This window comes from Nycticebus coucang, chromosome 22 (assembly GCF_027406575.1).
Source record: "Nycticebus coucang isolate mNycCou1 chromosome 22, mNycCou1.pri, whole genome shotgun sequence".
In the NCBI taxonomy this organism is placed as follows: domain Eukaryota; kingdom Metazoa; phylum Chordata; class Mammalia; order Primates; family Lorisidae; genus Nycticebus; species Nycticebus coucang.
Window position 1 is genome coordinate 45,302,210 of NC_069801.1, and position 18,499 is coordinate 45,320,708.

General features: G+C 43.9%; 1 protein-coding gene across 1 annotated transcript in view; it reads right to left on the reverse strand.

Moving 5' to 3' along the window:
- AGBL4 (AGBL carboxypeptidase 4) overlaps window positions 1-18,499 on the reverse strand; it is a 1,493,965-nt gene that overhangs the window by 55,293 nt on the left and 1,420,173 nt on the right. Inside the window, exons 10-11 of the mRNA XM_053576008.1 lie at window positions 3,324-3,476; window positions 768-930 (exon numbers count right to left, since the gene is read on the reverse strand). Coding sequence (XP_053431983.1) covers window positions 768-930; window positions 3,324-3,476 — 316 coding nt within the window. The remainder of the gene's footprint in view (window positions 1-767; window positions 931-3,323; window positions 3,477-18,499) is intronic.

The following is an 18,499-nucleotide window of genomic DNA, read 5'->3' on the forward strand; positions in this document are numbered from 1 at the left end:
CGAGACCAGCCTGAGCAAGACCGAGACCCTGTCTCTACCAAAAATAGACAAAAAATGACCAGGTGTTGTGGTGCACACCTGAGCCAGCTACTTGGGAGGCTGAGGCAAGAGGATCTCTTGAGCCCAGGAGTTTGAGGTTGTTGTGAGCTATGACGCCACGGCACTCTACCCGGGGGGACAGAGTGAGATTTTGTCTCAAAAGAAAAAATAAAAAAGGAAAGGAGGATGTAAGAAGAGAGAAGACAGACAGGAGTAGAAAACAGGAAATAAGGAGTAAGTGAGGTGGGAGGCACAGAGGACAAACCGGGAGGAGAGAGAGGGAGAGTGGGAGCGGGAACGAGAGACCGAGAGTGAGCGGGCACAGAAGAGGGAAGATGAGAGGAGGAGATGTAGTCTGACGTGTTCAGGGCTAGAAGGAGGAGCCCACGCCAGGAAGCGCTGCCTCAGAGACCCACCGGCTGGTGAGAGAGGAGGGGAGACAGAGAGCAGCAGGGGAGGACGTGGGCAGGCCACGAGTCCACGGGCGTGGCAGAGGCAACTGGGGCATCACGGGAACAGTAGGGGCAGCTGGACAATCCAAAGTTACCTCCGGCAGACCCAGCTACCTCCATCCTCACCTCAGAGTCGCAGACCTTACCTGAGCTGGGGACTTAATCCTTGACCTGCCAAACTTGGATTGTCTTGGCTGTAGGGGCTGGTTTAGGGGCTGGGTGGGCACCTGCCAAGGATACAGGCTCAGGGGCTGGGTGGGCACCTGCCAAGGATACAGGCTTCTTCAGTGTAGGGCACAGCAGCCGTGGTGCCCCCAATGATGTAGCTGTAGAAGGAGACCTCCAGGGTATAGCAATAGGAAGTGTGGTCCAGGAGTCCACCGAGGAAGCGACGGCCAGTTCCCGCTTTCACAGCATCCCGGTTAAAGGATGTGCTGGACTGTGAAAGGCAAAGCAGGAAGGAGAGAATCAGGCTGGGGCCCTGCTGGCTGTTGGATCTTGAGCAAATCTTACAATGCCTCTGGCCTTAGCTACCACATATGAAAAGTGGGCTGTTAATCCCCAATCACATGATTATTATGAAAACTAATGAAATAAGCAAACATACCTAAATGAAAGCACCGAACAGGGTCACTGAGGTATAGTAACTGCCACACACAAGAAATATTTGTGGAAGCTTGAGTGTGCAGACAGAACACAAGAAGCAACCATGTTACGATGATAGTCAGAACTGAAATTTGGGCAGTGCTTTCAACTTTATAATATTGTTCCCCATGGAGTAGCTCATTTAAGCTTCACAATAGCCCCCTTGAAGTAGGTGCTGACATTTTACTTATAGATGAGGAAGCTAAGGTGCACAGAGGTGAAGCCAGTGATACAGCACAAACTTGAACCCAGGAGTAAGCAACTCGAGACACCCTAGTGTTCCCTCTTCACTCGGGATAGCTGAACTCACACACAGCACCACCAGAGAGTAGGGATCTGACTTCCTCCTCACTGAGATGCCCACAGCACCCATCATGGTGGGTGAAGACAGAGAGGAGTAAGCAGGTCAGAGTCCCAGGCCTCTCTGCAGAAAGATGCCCTTCTACCACGTCCTGATCCTGTCACATGAGGCAAGTTCCCTTATTTGTCTCAGCCTCCGTGTCCCTATCTGTCCAGTGGAGGTGATAATAACATCTCTTTCGAAGGATTTTGAGGGTGAGTTCACTTGAGGTTAGAAAGGCATTCTGTGCCATGGAAATGTAAATAAATGAACAGGTGGTTTCAATAAGAGAATGTGCGTCTTATGCGACAGGTGATAAAAGAATAAGGAAAATGGAGGGAAAGAAAAGGGTAACACAAGAAATATCTACAGAAAGACTGAAAGAAACAGAAATTGTGTGTGTTTGTGTGTATTTTGAGGTAAAGCAAAAGATCAAAAATCATAGAAGGTCAGATCTGAAATCCATGTAGCAGAATACAACGACCCTATTTTACAGTTGGGCACTGAGGATCAGAGAGGAGATGAGAGGAGCCTGGCATTGCACCAGGATAGAGGAACTTGACTCCAGCCCTGAGCCCTTAAGGAGGCTGCAAGTAGGGACATCAATCAGGCAAGCCCAGAAATAAGACTCCCAGACTGTGTCCCTTCTAAGGTCCCTGGAAACCTCACCCCAGTGAGGGTCTCTGAGGCCTATGACCCAGCCTTCCAGGAAACCTGGACTCTGGGGGCCACGGTCTGCTCTGAAATTGCAGTGGTTTAAAAAAGACAGGGCTGGCCATTCTATCAAATTCTTACAGAAGCAAGCATGGCTGTTTCTTCCATCCCACGACTGCAGATGGGAAGCCCCCTGTGTGGCATCTACACTGAAAGCTAGGTGACCTTGCACTAGAAACTCAACTTGCCTGGGGCCACTCTTCACCCCTGGGTGTAAAGAGGGGACTGAGATAAATAATCTCCTAGTTCCTTTCTTGGTCTGGCATTCATAGATTCTGGGATTCAAAGAGCATCTCCCTACACAGAGAGATTCATCATCTCCACTAACATGTGGGCCTGGAGCAACGGGCAGATGAGTTTTCAGCTCATCAGCTTCAAAAATTGCTGTGACCTTTGTGGGCCTCTCCACCTCTGGCCACATGGAAATAACAGGCCCCACAGACTTAGTAACAGAAGGAAAAATGTGCAAAAGACTCTCCTGCGAGTCCCCACACCCCGTGCCAATCCCCTCCCTGTCTTCTCTCAATGTTGCCTTTTCCCAACATTGCTTTTGCTACACGTTTTTCCCACCTCACAGCCTCTCTAAGCCTCTCTGAGCATGTGAGGTGGGTAATAAGAGCAACAGTCTCTGGAGTTTTCTGAGGTCTTTACTGCCTGCAAAGTATTTCATATCTATAACCGCATTTGTCCTCCCAGGAAGCTATGAAGCAGGCAGGGTAGAGAATGATCACCCACCCATTACAGAGAAATTGAGGCTGAAAAGGAGTCGTGGAGGAAGAAAACAGTGGGTGTACAACCCCCTTCAGCAGATACATTGTACTCATTCAAAAAGAACCGGGGTGGTGACAGTAGACCCTGGGTCCAGGTCTGGCCTGGGGTAGGTGCTCTTCCTCTTGTGAATTCTGGAGGCAGATGCTCTGAACAAACACTGGCTCCTCTCCCTCCCGACAGGCGATGGGCTGCTTGAGGGCATGGGCACAGCTTGTTTGCCTCTATCTTTATCACCCACGTAAGACCTGGTACAGAGTAGGTGTTCCCGCGAACAGAGTGAGAGGAAGACATGGAGGTGGGGAGAGGCAGAGGAGGGCAGGGGTGCGGGGCTGGGGCTGGCTGAGAGAGAGTGCCTGACTTACGTAGGAGAAGTCCTCTGCATTCTGGCACAGGAGCTTGGGGAAGATGGCCTGCCTCTGGAACCGTTCCTCATCCTCAAAGATGTTGCCGTACATGAAGCCATTCATCATGGTGGAGTGGGCGTGGATGTCAATATAAAACTCCAGGCTCGTTTTCTGTTGCGAGAGAGGATAACAAATGAGAAGTCGGTGCTGGAGAGCTCGCTTTAAAGGGACCAGACATTTTACACACACACACACACACACACACACACACACACACACACACACACTCTCTCACACATTTTCCTTCAAGTTGGCCCTATGACTCAGCAGATTTAGCAGCCATTTTCAATAGGTTGGGAGGGGTTGAAAGGGTGAGGATCAGATTCTCCTGACTTTTAACATGGTTTGCCCTTAGTGACTGAAAGCACTCCCACTACCATCCCTCTTTAGAGGTCTTCTAAAGAAGTGAGGTTTTTGTTGGGTTGTTAGTTACTCAGAACAGTTAACACATCCATGACTAGACATTAGCGGCATTTATTTCTCTGATTAATGAGAAGTACCTTCCAGGTACCATAAATGTATTGACTTTGGGCCTGCTTGTAGTTTTGCCCCAGCCTGGCCATTTTCAGCTGAGGAGTGGTACAGCCTCAGCTTTCTTATCGTCAAAAAGAATATTTTAATTCCAACCTCAGAGAAGTACAGTGGCAATCAAACATACCAATAATAATTACTATCATTTACTGAATATCTAACCCGTTCCAGGCACTATTCTGGGATCTTTGTATATGAAGTCTTAAGTTATTTTTACTTAACCTTGTTGCATGATGCTACACAGACTCCTCAACAATGTATAAACAGTGCACGGGGCAAGAAAGCCTTCGCAATCTATAAAGATGACACTGGCTCATCCTTTTCGGTTCTTGCATATATCTAAGGCGCTTCCTTGCTTGATTGTTACTATTGTTAAACTTCCCTGAATGCAGGAGGATTATCTGTAAAAAGCCCATTTCCTGGAGGTGAAGGGTGGTTGGTAACCATATGCAGAATGATTGACCCAACAACCCAGAAGATATTACTCTAGTCTAGACACCCTAACAGACTGGCAGAAACCGGGGGATTTTTAGGCTGTAAGATCATCAATGTCCCTCATATCTTACTTTCTCTTCCTATGAATCAGCCCAGTTAGGTTTATTAATCCTTTCTGAAAGTAAAAAGTTCCCAAATATGGAGTGGACTTGCCCAAGCTCACGGAATAACTGGGACTGACATCCAGACCTACCCACCACCACCCCCCGACCCCCCGGCACAATTAACTTTTCATCATCAATGGCCAACACTAGAAACAGTCAAGACAAAACCTGGCCCCTTTCTATCTGCTTTCTAGCACATAGTCCTGGGAAAGAAGAAAATGCACATTTAGAAGAAGTCTCCCTCCTCGGGACATTTTCAAACAAAGTTAAAACCAAATGAAAATCATGTTGCTTCTTGAATGTGGGCTCAATGACTGTCATTTCATTTGCCTCAGAGTTGGAGTGAAAAATTATGTCTTGCCGAGCTCCCAGTTCTCTGGGTAGCGTAAGCTGTCTTTTGAGAGATACAAGATGCACTGCTCTGTGTGATATTAAACTCATCATTTTCAGCTTTGGAGGTGGAATACACAATGATTCAACAGGAGCCCTATAAAAGTCATCTTCGCAATTTTATTTTCTTCAATTGTCTGTCTTTTCCTCCGAGCATTTGATGAGCTGCAGAGGGAAGGAGGAGGTGGAAAGACGATTTAAGAAATGTGTAAGGAAAAGCTGCAGTTCATACCACTGCGCGTCAGTGGCGGCAAGGGCCTTGGAAACCAGCTTCTCGGACCTTTCTCGGATCAGGGAGGTTGCTTGCTTCAGACTGGCCTGCAAGTTAAAGAAGCACGAACTAGCACCTGGCTTTTCTGATAACGGTTCAGTGTGGCTTCTGCTGCCCCATCCTGACGCCTGGCAGTTAATAGGACTTCACTTTACATAGCCCACAGCTTAATTATATTGACTGATTCCTATGATCCAAAAGTCAAAATAGGTGGAATAATTTGCAGTGAAAAACCTCCCTCCTAGTTTTGTTCCTCAGAGGCAACTAATGTTGCCAGGTTCCGTGTACATGTATCTTCCCAAAGATAGTCTGTGAATTTAGGAGTAAATATTCCCCCTGCTTCCCTCCCCCAACGTCTCTCTGAAAATGGCAGCACCCTAAACACGCTCCTTGGATCTCCCTTTTCCCCCTCTGGAATCTATCTTGAAAGTGATGCTTTCTCAGTTCATAAGGAGTTACCTCATTTTTTTAAACAGCCATTTAGAGACCAACCAGTCCCCTACTGGTGGACATTTCAGGTATTTCCTGCCTTTTCCTGTTGGAAACAATGCCATAGTAATGGACTGTGTGTATGTGTGTGTGTATAATTTCACACATAAACAATATGTAGGATACATTCCTAGAAGTGGAATTTCTGGATCCTATGTGCATTTTCAATTCTGATAAATATTGACAACGGACCTTGGTCATATTTAATGTCTCTTTCTCCATTATCTGGACAGTACAGGTGGGATCAAACTTTTTTTATATTTGCTACTTTTATGGGGAAAATTATCTCTAAGAGTAGTTTTAATCTGAATTTTTCTTAGTACATAGTATTAGATAATTATCTTTTTTGTAAGATTAAGCATCTTTTCATATCTTTAAAAATTATTTGTATTTTCTTTCTTTCATTTCTTTTTTTATTTAAAAGTTTTAAGGGGTACAATTTTTTCTGGTTATATGGATAACTTTTATAATGCTTGAGTCATGATTTATAAGTGATCCTGTCACCCAGATATATGTAGTAGTATTCATTATACCTGTCAGGTAGGTTGTTACCTATTCCTTCCCTCCTTTTCCCCCTGCATTTTCCTTTTTTCTTTTCTTTTCTTTCTTTCTTTTTTTTTTTTTTTTTGAGAGAGAGAGTCTCGCTTTGTGGCCCTCAGTAGAGTGTGGTGGCGTCACAGCTCACAGAAACCTCAAACTTTTGGGCTCAAGTGATTCTCTTGCCTCAGCCTCCCAAATCCCAAATAGCTGGAACTATAAGCACCTGCCACAATGCCGGGCTATTTTTAGAAATGGGGGTCTCACTCTGGCTCAGGCTGGTCTTGAACTTGTGAGCTTAGGTAATCCACCCACCTCAGCCTCCCAGAGTGCTAGGATTACAGGTGTGACCCACACCGGACCTACATTTTCTTTTCTATGAACTTTTTGTTCACTTCCTTTGCCCATTTAAAAAATTGTGTTATTGGGATTTATTTCTTAGTGGTGTTTAGAAGCTATATATTAGAGAAATTAGCCTTTATGTGTAGAATAAAAATACTTTGTCATTTGTCCTTTTACCTTCTACTAGCACATTTTCCATGTCGAAATTTTTTAATGCTAATTTTTAATGCAGATTTATCAATATTTTCTTCTGTGGTTTCTGGGTTAATTTTTTTTCATTATTTCTTGTATTTTATTCTTTTGTTTTTGTTTTTAAATATTTCATTTCAACTTCAATTGAGATAGCTGTAGGGTGTGAGGTAAGGATCACATTTTATTGTCCTAATACCATTTATTAAATTGTGTATCTTTCCCCCGCTGACTTGAAAAGCCATCTTTACCTGTATAACTTTTTACATGTATTTGGGTTTATTTTAAAAATTTCCATTCTGTTTTAATCATTTGTCTATTATGAGTCAGTACCACACAGCTTTAATTATTTTCTGTTAATAACATATTTTAATATTTGGAGGGCTAATATCCTCTTATTACACTTTTTTTTCTGAACTTCCCTGGATTTTCTTGCATATTTTTCTATGTGATCTTTATAATTAGCTTGTTTAGTTTTCCCCACCCACAATACTGTCAAGATTTGTAATATAATCATGTAAAACTTGCAGATTAACCTAAAAAGAATTGGCTCTTTTGGCTTTGAACCTTCCCATTTTACTTACCATGTATTCAAGTTTTCTTTCAGATTCAGCAAGAATTTTTTTTTTTTTTTTTGAGACAGTCTCACTTTGTTGCCCTTGGTAGAGTGCTGTGGCATCACAGCTCACAGCAGCCTCAAACTCTTGGGCTCAAGAGATTATCTTGCCTCAGCCTCCCAAGTAGCTGGTACTATAGGTACCTACCACAATGCCCAGCTAATTTTAGAGACAGGATGTCACTCTGGCTCAGGCTGGTCTCGAACTTGTGAGCTCAGGCGATCCACCCTCCTCAGCCTCCCAGAGAGCTAGGATTACAGGTGTGAGCCACCACCCTTGGCCTCAGCAGTTTTTGAAGACTTTTTTTCATGAAGACCCTGAATATTTCTGTTTTATACCCAAGCAGCTTATATTTTTAGTTGCTGCTGTAAATGTGATGTTTTCTTTCATTAAGTCTTCTAATTAGTGGTTCTCTGCAAATAAAAAGCCTTTTGTTTTCAACACATAAAGTTTGTACATACACCTTCACTAAATCTACCATTATTTATTATAATACTTTATTATTTTTTTGAGTTTTTATTTGTTTACTCATTCAGCAAATAATTAAGTTCCTACTCAGACAATGTTGTAGGGATATAGCAATGAACACAACAGAAGGCTTTTGATCTCAGAAAGTTTACATTTTATGGTGAGAAAAAGAAAACAAATTAATTAATTAATTAATGTGAAGTATGGCATGAGGTATTAATGCCATGGAGACAAATAAAGCCGGGTAAGGGAACAGGAAGTAATACAAGTTTTAGAAGCACAGAGACTTGAATAAAATAGGAGAGTTAGCCTCAGGAATATCAGGTGGAAGGGTTTGCTAGGTAGAATTAAATACCAAAGTCACTTGCACTTGGCATGTTTGTGGAACACCAAGGAAGTGAGAATGCCTAGAGAACAGGGGTGAATAAAGGGACAGTACTTTTCGTGCAATCTTATCACCCATACATAACAATTATTATTATTATTTTTATTAATCTCTTCTTTTTTTAGTTTTTGTACTTCTTTTTCATGTCTAACTGCATTGGCTAGTACTTCCAAATCAATTTAAAGGATTAGTTCATTTTTAATATTCCTTTCCACTCTGAGATTCTGGAGGCTGGAAACAGAGTAGGAAAAGGTGTAGGAGATTTAACTAAATGGAGTCTGAGTTTGAAATCTTAGTTCTTCTTTTTCTTTGTTATACATATTGAGCGTTTTTGCTGGGAATGCCAAAGGCAAACAAAGACTAATTCCAACAACATCCTGATTATGTTTTGTGCCTAAACTGGTCACTTGGACTTGTGTTGGCCCAATTAAAATGAAGCATAAAGGCAGAAGCAGGGGTTCTGGTTCTGGTTCTAATGTTAATATAATGTGTGACTATAGGCAATTCGTAACTCTTCATTGTGCCTTTTTTCTCGCATCTGTGTAAGTGATAAATGGATGAGATAGAAGAGATATTATTTCCTTAAACTTTTCATGACTTCTCATCCTTAGTTAAAATAAATCCCTCATTCTATACACAGCTTCTTTCTTGGACCTTGATATTACTACTTATTATTAAATGCCTAATACGGCTGGTAAGTCTGCCTGTGAGTTCCTTGAGGATAGGGACCATGTCTGATGCAAGCCCCCATCATCCCTTACATGGTCTGCTATAATAACTTCTTAACTGGTTTCCTTATTGCTTCAGAGTGATTTTTTTTTTTTTTGAGACAGAGTCTCAAGCTGTCACCCTGGGTAGAGTGCTGTAGCGTCATAGCTTATAGCAACTTCCAGCTCAGGCTCAAGTGATCCTCTTGCCTCGCTTTTTCTATTTTTAATGGAGACAGGGACTCACTTTTGTTCAGGCTGGTCTTGACCTTGTGAGCTCAAGCAATCCACTCGCTTTGGCCCCCCAGAGTGCTAGGATTACAGGTGTGAGTGACCAAGCCTGCCCAGGAGTGAATTTTTTTTTTTTTTTTTTAAGACAGAGTCTCACTTTGTCACCCAGCCTAGAGTGCAGTGGTGTCATCATACTTCACTACAGTCTCAAAATCCTGGGCTCAAGGGATCTTCTGCCTCAGCCTCCTGAGTAGCTGGGACTGCAGGTTATGCCACCACAGATAGCTAATTTTTCTATTTTTTTTTTGTAGAAATGGGGTCTTGCCTTTGCTTAGGTTGATCTTCAATATCCTGCCTCAGCCTCCCAAAGTGCAAGGATTATAGTTATGAGCCACTAGGGTTTGCCCTAGAGTGAACTTTTAATTTTTTTTATTTTTTTCATTATTAACATATCTTTATTGTGGTTTATAACTTTTAAAATTTTTTTTATTAAATCATAAAAAGGTAGATTATATATATTAATGCATTTATGGGGTACAATGTGCTGATTTCATATTCAATTTGGAATGCTTACATCATGCTGGTTAATATATCCCTCACTTAATTTACTTAATTATTGTGATAAGAAATTTATACTCTATACTTAGTAGATACAACATGTACCCTTGCAATATGCACCATAGGTGTGATCCCATAGGTGTACGGCCTACAGACACATGAAAACATTCTCATCATCTTTAATCATCAGAGAAATGCAAATCAAAACCACCTTGAGATATCATCTAACTCCAGTAAGAGTGGCTCACATAACAAAATCCCAAAACTACAGATCTTGATGTGGATGTGGAGAAAAGGAACACTTCTGCACTGCTGGTGGGAATGCAAGCTAATATGTCCCTTTTGGAAAGAAGTGTGGAGAATACTCAGGGATCTAAAAGTAGACCTGCCATTTCATCCTGCAATTCCTCTACGAGGAGTATATCCAAAAGACCAAAAATCACTTTATAACAAAGATATTTGTGCCAGATTGTTCATTGCAGCTCAGTTCATAATTGCCAAGTCATGGAAGAAGCCCAAGTGTCCACTGACCCATGAATGGATTAATAAATTGTGGTATATGTACACCATGGAATATTATGTGGCCTTAAAAAAAGATGGAGACTTTACCTCTTTTATGTTTATATGGATGGAGCTGGAACATATCCTACTTAGTAAAGTATCTCAAGAATGGAGGAAAAAGTATCTAAAGTACTCAGTACTTTTATGAGGGTGAATGGTGGGATCACAGAGTGAACTTTTTAAATGCTAACAAGTTACAGGCAGTCCCGATTCACAAAGATCCAACTAAGGTACAACTCAAATTTATGAACAAAGGCTATTATAGGTAATAGGTAAATGTACCTGTTCCAACTTACATGCAAATTCAACTTAAGAACAAACCTACAGAACGTATCTCATTCATAACTCAGGGACTGTCTGTTTGTCACTTCCCTAGTTAAAACTGGTCTATAGTTTCTTGTCACAGACTTAGAGTCCAAGCCCCTTCATCTGTTCAGAAAGGCCCTGCATGATCTGGTCCCTCCCCCAGTCTCAGCTCTTTCTATTTCTGGTCTGACACTTGACAGTCCAGCCATGTGGAGCTACCTGGAGTACCTGGAACCACTTTGCTTGTTATTTTTGCCTCCACATTTACAGACACTATCTTCTCTGCCTGGAGTATACTTTCTCTAGCTCTTTATCTTATTAACTGCAACCCAATCTTAAAATTTAATGCAGACACTGAATAGATGTTAACCTATTTCTTTTCCTTTTCTGGGGCCATATAGTACATTCTCATCTCCCTTGGGACCAAATGTTATGTGGGTACTGGTGATAACTGGTAACTTCCAGGCCTGCCAATAAAACTCACATTTAATTGTCCACCTTCTCTCTTGCCCTTCTGCATGGAAGCTACATGTAAAAGTGATGATACTATTAGAAGGAAGAAACCTGTGTCTCTGAATCAGCACTCAGAAGAAAGTGGCCAGGAGAGTCAGCGGACCTGCATCAGACTATGACGTAAGAGAGAAATGAACTTTCACGGTAGAAAGCCGCTGAGATTTGGGGATTGTTTATTACAGCAGCTAACATTTTGCATCTTGACTAGTGCAAAATCTCAACTGAAACAGCCTTATTTTATCCCTTTGGGCTGAGTTAACGGCCTCCTCTGTGTTCTCATAATTCAGCATACATATTGCTCTCACATGACATTGTAATCCTTTACTTTCATCTCCCAGTAGAATGTGAGCTCTTTGAGGGCAGGGATCATATACTGATGATTTTTTTTATCTTTAGGACCAGAACAAGGCTGGGTATACAGTAGGGTATCATTAAAGGCTTGATGAAAAAATTGAATGAGAAGACATTTTATGCTTTTTCCAGCAATAAAAAAAGGTACTTTTCTGACACTGTCTGTGAGCAAGAGGTGTGTCACTAATGCAGGGCCCTTAATTACAATTTGGGAACAGGAATAGAAGGTGGTGGGGGGAGCTTCTCTGTTCTCTCCTTGCAAACTTAAGAACCTTAATTAAAACAGAGTGATGAAGGGCTGTCTGTCCCCTTGCCAGCAGCCAACAGCTCATCCTGCAATCAGAGGCCTAAAGAGTAAATTAAAATCAGTGCCAATAAAATGAAAACTACCTTGGGGCATATTTGCAACATAATTTAGTATGGAGTTTGCTTCCTCCTAGACACCAGGGAGGAAATGGGTTTTCCTTCTACATTCTGAGCTGCTTCCCCACTTCATCTCACTCAGCACAGGCCAAAACTTGAGCTTGGTGCTCTGTCACGGTGCTGAATCCTGCACACGCACGCAGTGCTTCGGGAGGGATCACGTTTTCATTCTGATGAAGGAAGGGCAAGCTGGGGCAATCCAATTCAGGAAGGGCAGGGCATCTCAGGTTTAGAGATGAGGAAGAAACTGAAGCTTATGCAGGGATAATGGCAAATTGAGAAGGGTGAGCTTAATCATTGTTCCTGTTTTACAGAGAAGGGACCTGACACTCAGAGAGCTCAAGTAACTCGCCCAGTGTTATATGGCCAGACCTGGCCAAGCCCGGGCTGAAGCCTCTGGCTCTCAGATGCTCATGACCCGCGTCCTGCCGTCCTCTCAGGAGTGTGTGGTCGAGTGAGGTTATTACCCCACCACAGTAGGGAAGGCCCACGCAGTGCCCTTCATCTCTGAGCTGAGGAACTGTGAGGTGTGTGGGGCTGAGATTATTACCCTTAGCCTCTGAAAAGGCATTGAGGTATGGGGCTGGGAGGAGGAGCAAGAAGTGGGGGAACTTCCCAGACAACTCCCTCCTTGAGATTTGTCCCAGGAAGAATGTTTCCTGGGCTGCGGACTGAGGCCAAAAAAAAAAAAAAAAAAGTCTCAGATCTAATTTGCTGTTGTTTTGTTATCAATGAATGGAGCTTGCAGGACTGGGAGCTGCTCCAGGTGGGTCAGTGAGTGAGTGTGTGTTTGTGGAGTCTCAGGACATCACTGTGCATTGCTGTAGACTTTATAAACACTGTAAACTTGGGCTTCATTCGATTTATAAAAAAATTTTGTTTCTCAATAAGTTAACCATAGCCTACAATAAAATTTTTACTTCATAAATTTTAAATTATTTCTTTTTTTTTTTTTTTTTTTTGTAGAGACAGAGTTTCACTGTACTGCCCTCGGGTAGAGTGCCGTGGCGTCACACGGCTCACAGCAACCTCTAACTCTCGGGCTTACGCGATTCTCTTGCCTCAGCCTCCCGAGCAGCTGGGACTACAGGCGCCCGCCACAACGCCAGGCTATTTTTTTGTTGCAGTTTGTCCGGGGCTGGGTTTGAACCCGCCACCCTCAGCATATGAGGCCGGCGCCCTACTCACTGAGCCACAGGCGCCGCCCTAAATTATTTTTAAACTTTTTGACTCTTTTGTAGTATGTGTAAAACTCAACCGTATAAAAAGCTATGTGAAACTATTTTCTTTATTATATCCTTATTCTATAACTTTATTTATTTATTTATTTATTCTTATTGTTGGGGATTCATTGAGGGTACAATAAGCCAGGTTACACTGATTGCAATTGTTAGGCAAAGTCCCTCTTGCAATCATGTCTTGCTCCCATAAAGTGTGACACACACCAAGGCCCCACCCCCCTCCCTCCGTCCCTCCTTTTTTTAACTTTTAAAACTTTTTTTGTTAAAAACTAAGACATTTCCTCATTAGTTTTGTGGTGAGTAAAAAAAAAGAAAGAAAGAAAAACAAACTAAGACGCAGACTCAGCGCCCATAGCACAGTGGTTATGGCGCCAGCCCCGTACACCAAGGCTGGTGGGTTCAAATCTGGCCCCGGAAAACAAAACAAAACAACAGCAACAAAAACTCAGACACAAACACACAGATTGGACTAGGCCTGCATAAGGTCAGGATCATCAAAGCCGCTGCCTTCCACCTCCACATCTTGTCCCCTGGGAGGGTCTTCAGGAGCTGGCAGCTCCTGTGGTGACAATGCCTTCTTCTGGAATCCTGCCTGAGTTTGTTTTGCATTTAACTTTTTTGGTGAGTAGAAAAAGCACACACTAAAATGACAATTAAAAATATAGTGTAGTGAAAGTAGCCAGTAACATAGCTATTTCTTATCACTATCAAGTATAATGTGCTGCCCATAATTGTAGTAGGTTTGCTCACATCGGCATCATGACAAATAGGTGAGTAATGTGAGGTCCTGTGAGATTACAAAGGCTGCGACTTCACCAGGTGTTAAGAATTTTTCCGCTCCATTATAACTCATGGAACCACCATTGTGCACAGTTTTAGATTGACTGAAACATCATTATGCAGCTCATAACTGTGGCTTGAGTTAGACTGATGGTGGAGGAGAAGAGAAGAGAAGGGAAGGGCACGTGTGATAACTATTTTGGCCACACCTCCACAGGACCAGCACGTGGATTACATGGGACGCATTGAAGGTCTGTGGTTTCAGTGACTTAGTAGGTAGTGGTGCTTTGCCCAGTGGGCACAGTTGTTAGGAAACTGAGAGTTCTGATACAAATCTCTGCCATTTCAAATGACTACTGGATGCCAGGCCAGAAGTGTTGAGTAGACAGTTAAATTTGTGAAGACAGAACTCCAAGGAGAGGTCTGGACTGAAGTACAAATGGAGAAACCATCCCCAGGGAGGGGCCGTTTAATTAACAGAGAGTGTGGACCAAGAAGGCGTCCTAAGCTGAGCCTGGAGCCCTTTGTCGAGGGCTCTAGTTGAGAGTTCAGCTACATAAGGAAGCAAAGGAGACTGTGGGATTAAGTAGAAGGAAAACAAGGGGAGTGTGGTTTCATGAAACCCAAGAGGGGGAGAAACAGGCAAGTCTCCAGAGGAGGGTGTGGTCTGCAAACACTTGGAGGGCTAGCCCTGCGTTTGGTCTGTCCAACCTGCAGGGTGAATCACAGGGTCTGGCGCACTGTAAGTACTCAATGAATAAATGAATGAATGGGCCAGGTATCCTGAAGTTAGAGAAAGGCACAGTGACTGGGGTGTGGACAGGAAGTCCTAGGGTCTCTCCAGAGTCTATCCAGAGGAACTCTGGGAGGAGGAGAGTAATAACATAGGACTATGTGCCAGGCACTCATTCAACTTCCCACCATCTTAGTAGGTAGAAACATCACTTGCAAAGGATAAAACTCGGAAACAGAGAGGGTCAATCCCTTACAAGGGGACCCCAAATCACAGAGCAGTCACTGGCAGAGCCCAGCAGTCTGGGCTCGTAACCGAGGCACCTGCGGCAGCTGTTGACGTTCAGGAGTGCTTCCTAGGTATGGGCCTGTAATTATTCTTGCAACTATCTATGAGGTTAGCGCTGTTACCATCACAAGAGAAAACCCAGGCAAAGAGTCGGCAAGTGGTAGAGCTGAGATCCAGTCCCAACTGTTTCTGACCTGGGCCTCAGTGCGTCATCTCTCAGCCATTCTGGACAACCCAGCCCCTGCGCCTGTGGCATCCTTGGCTGCAGCAGAATAAACTTCAGGAAGGGGCATTTGTAAGAGTAATGCTTAGGTTTGGGGAAAAGGATCAATTATAGCAAGATGAGGAGTAAAGCACACATGTTTGTATTTCCAGTTTGTCTCTGACAATCTGATTTTACTCAGAAAAGTGAAATCTGAACACCAATGGAAGCATTTCTGTATCTCTTTCTAAGGACCCAGGCAGAGCCAGATGTGGCCTGGCAGAAAGGAGCCTTCCCTTACCTCCATCCATTCCTCCACTTCTCTGCCTGGACAAGAGGGATGGGAAGCTCAGGGCAGGAGTCTGGGGTCTATAACAGACCTTCACAGAGAAAGGAGAGGGCTCCTGACCTCTGCCTTCTGCACCCCTCCCTGACTGAAAAGCCCCTGGTGGCCATGACAGGGGTGATGGCGGCAGAAGGCAGTCATGGGAGCAGTGTGCTTTGCAGTCTGGGAGATTTGGCTTCAAGACTGATTTGTTTTCTATCTGCAGATATTTGCCTTTTCTAGAAATGTCTTACAAATGGAATCATACAATTTAGGGTTAGGGTTAGTTTAGCTGTGGTGGAGCTTAATGATCTGTAGAAGTCACTTTCCCTCTCTGAACCGTACTTTCCTCATCTGAAAATAGAAGTTAATAGTCTGGCAGCTTATATACTCTCAATATATTCTTGCTAACACTGTGATACTGTGCTATGTTTGGCGCTGGGAATATGGACCTTGTGGAGTTCATAACCTTGCAGGGCTGATGGACATCTTACAAGTAATTGTATGTGCAATGCGGGATGTGAGGGAGACATACAAGTCGGCCTGAGATGTGTTTCTAACTCGCATCACCACCTCCGAAGCCTGGGCTTGATCCCCACCCTCAGAGGTCACCCTGCATGCCCAACCCTGCATCAGGAGAGGACCTAGATACAAGTGGAAAAGCCAGACCTTTCCTCAGGAAGCCCCAGCCTGAGCAGGGAATTCTCAGTTCCAAGAGGATGGCTGAGATGTAATATTTAAGCATCTGAGAGTTGAGGGATATTTTAATTTGGTAATTAAAAGTTAATGTTGCTTCATTATAAATCAAAGGCTAATGAAACTTGGGCACCCCCAGGCACATATTAGAAACTCAGTAAATAGCTGTGGTCTGAGTGCTTGGGGACACCTCCTGCTGGAGGTTGTTAGCTGATGCAGAGACGGAATGGTACATTCTGTCCCGCCGTGGAAACAGTGGTTCCTGCAGGTACGTGACTTCCTTTCTTCAGAGGAAGCTCATCTTGGCTCTCCTGCTGGCTTGCTCTGTGACCCTGGGCAAGTCCTCCTCCCTCTCTGGGCTTCAATTTCCCCATTCAGAGAATTGATTCTGTGATTTCTCAGGGCTCTTTCCACCAATATGTCCTGAGAGTCTTATATCCTTCAAATCCTCGTCTTCCTGCCTTGCACTGTTCTCTCTCTCTCCCTCTCTCTCCTTTGGCTTCTAATTAAGGATAGCTGCTTCCAGCCTTCCCCACCTTACCTCCTTGAAGACACAAGTGCAAGGTCTTTTCCCCTGGCATGGCCCTGTGGGGAGAGCCTACTGCAAGGCAGCAGTTCAATCATTTCCCCACGCTAATGCAGGCTTCCCACTTGGCAGGCTACGTTTCACTGCGTTTCAAAGAAGCGTTCAAGGGTGCCAACATTCATGCTGAAATTATGTACTTTATCCTGGGGAAAAATAAGATGGTTCCTATCTGTTTTAGTCCCTGTAGGCAGTTGGAGGAGAGAAGGGAAGAAGAAAGGTTCAGGCAGTGATCCGAGGTCTGTTTCCTGTCACTTTCTCCCCTTCCTTCCTTCCACCTTTCTTCTGGCCCTTTCTCTCTTCTCTCTCTATATTCCTTCTCTCCTCCCATCCCCCCTTTCCCACCTTTCTCTCTTCTTTTCATAGTACAGTGAAGGGAGACGGACAAGGAAGCAAGTGAGTGTGCATCGGCCGTTCTGTTGCTGTGGGAGCTGCAGGTGAAGACCGGGTGAAAGTGCCCAGGAAGGAACCATCAACTTAGCAGGTACTCAGGAAAGGCTTTGCAGAGGAGGTGACTGCCCAGCCAGGTCCCAGGAGATGAGACGGTGTTCCCAAGTGGACTACGAGGAAAGGCGTTTCCAGTGAGAGAAGGACAGTCTAGGCTGAAGGAGCTTGTGAACAAAAGCCCCAAGGCCCAAACCACCTGCTCACTGAGGGGACTGTAAGGGGGTTGGCCTGGCAGGAGGGCGTGGGGGTAGTTCCGGGGCTGGGGAGGCTTCCACAGACCCTTCTTTGGAAGGTCTTGTAAGCCACAAAGAATAAACTGATTACATTTACATTTTAGAAAGATTCCTCTGGAAGCTGTGATGAAGATGAATAGGAGGTCATATGACTCAAAGACAAGTAGACGGCTTAGGACAAGAACTAATTAAAAAATAATATATCCCTGAATTAAAGCAGGGGCAGGGGTCCTGGCAGTTCTGATTCCCTCATTTCTGGCCTGGGCAGGTGGGTGGAGTATGTGGCCACTCCGTGAGAATGGGGACGTCATTATTTTATAAGTCTGAGTTGGACAATTGCCTCCTAGGTACTTGTCCTCAGTTAGAGGACAAGTTAGGTTATGATATTTTGATCCAAACAAGTTGATTTTTCCTAAATATGGCTATTTCAATGAACAAAATGTTTTCCTCACATAATCATGTGTTTCCCATAAAAATAGAGCTCTCCCTTACTACGGGAAGCACAAGTGTTGCACATTTTTATCAGGATATGGAATCAGAACGAGAGTTTTTTTTTTTTAAATCGAACGTCTAAATACACATAATCAAATAATGAGATGAAGGTGAGGGTTTTCTCAAGCTATTACTTTGCTCCAGGCACTCCCTCCCTCCAAAGAGAAGAACTTGAATCCTATGGAGAGCCTCCCTCAGCCAGGAAGCTGTGAGAGCCCAGCACGGTTACCTGAGGAGGCGTGGGAAGCAGACAGGACTCTAGTCTTGGTCTGAAGGGAAGTCCCAGGACAGTGCAGGCACCTTCTCCCACATCTACATGAAGGATGAGTTTGTGGCTTCTCGGCGTTTTGCATTGTCTGGAGCTTTGCTCCCCTGTTCGTTTCCTCTGGCACGTGAAATACTGTCGACAACCTACACAACTCGTTCACGTCATTATCTCTTTCACACTATACCTATTTTACAGACAAATGTACCATTCAAGGTCACACGGCAAGTAAGTGGCAGGGCCAAGGATACATCTAGATCCTCTATCCAGAGGATGAGTTCTTCCCACTCCATCATTTTGCTGTGATTCTTCAATCTTTGGGGAGCCGGGAGTGCGGATCATTGGCAGGCATGGAAGAGACTTTTCATGCATGCGTGTCAG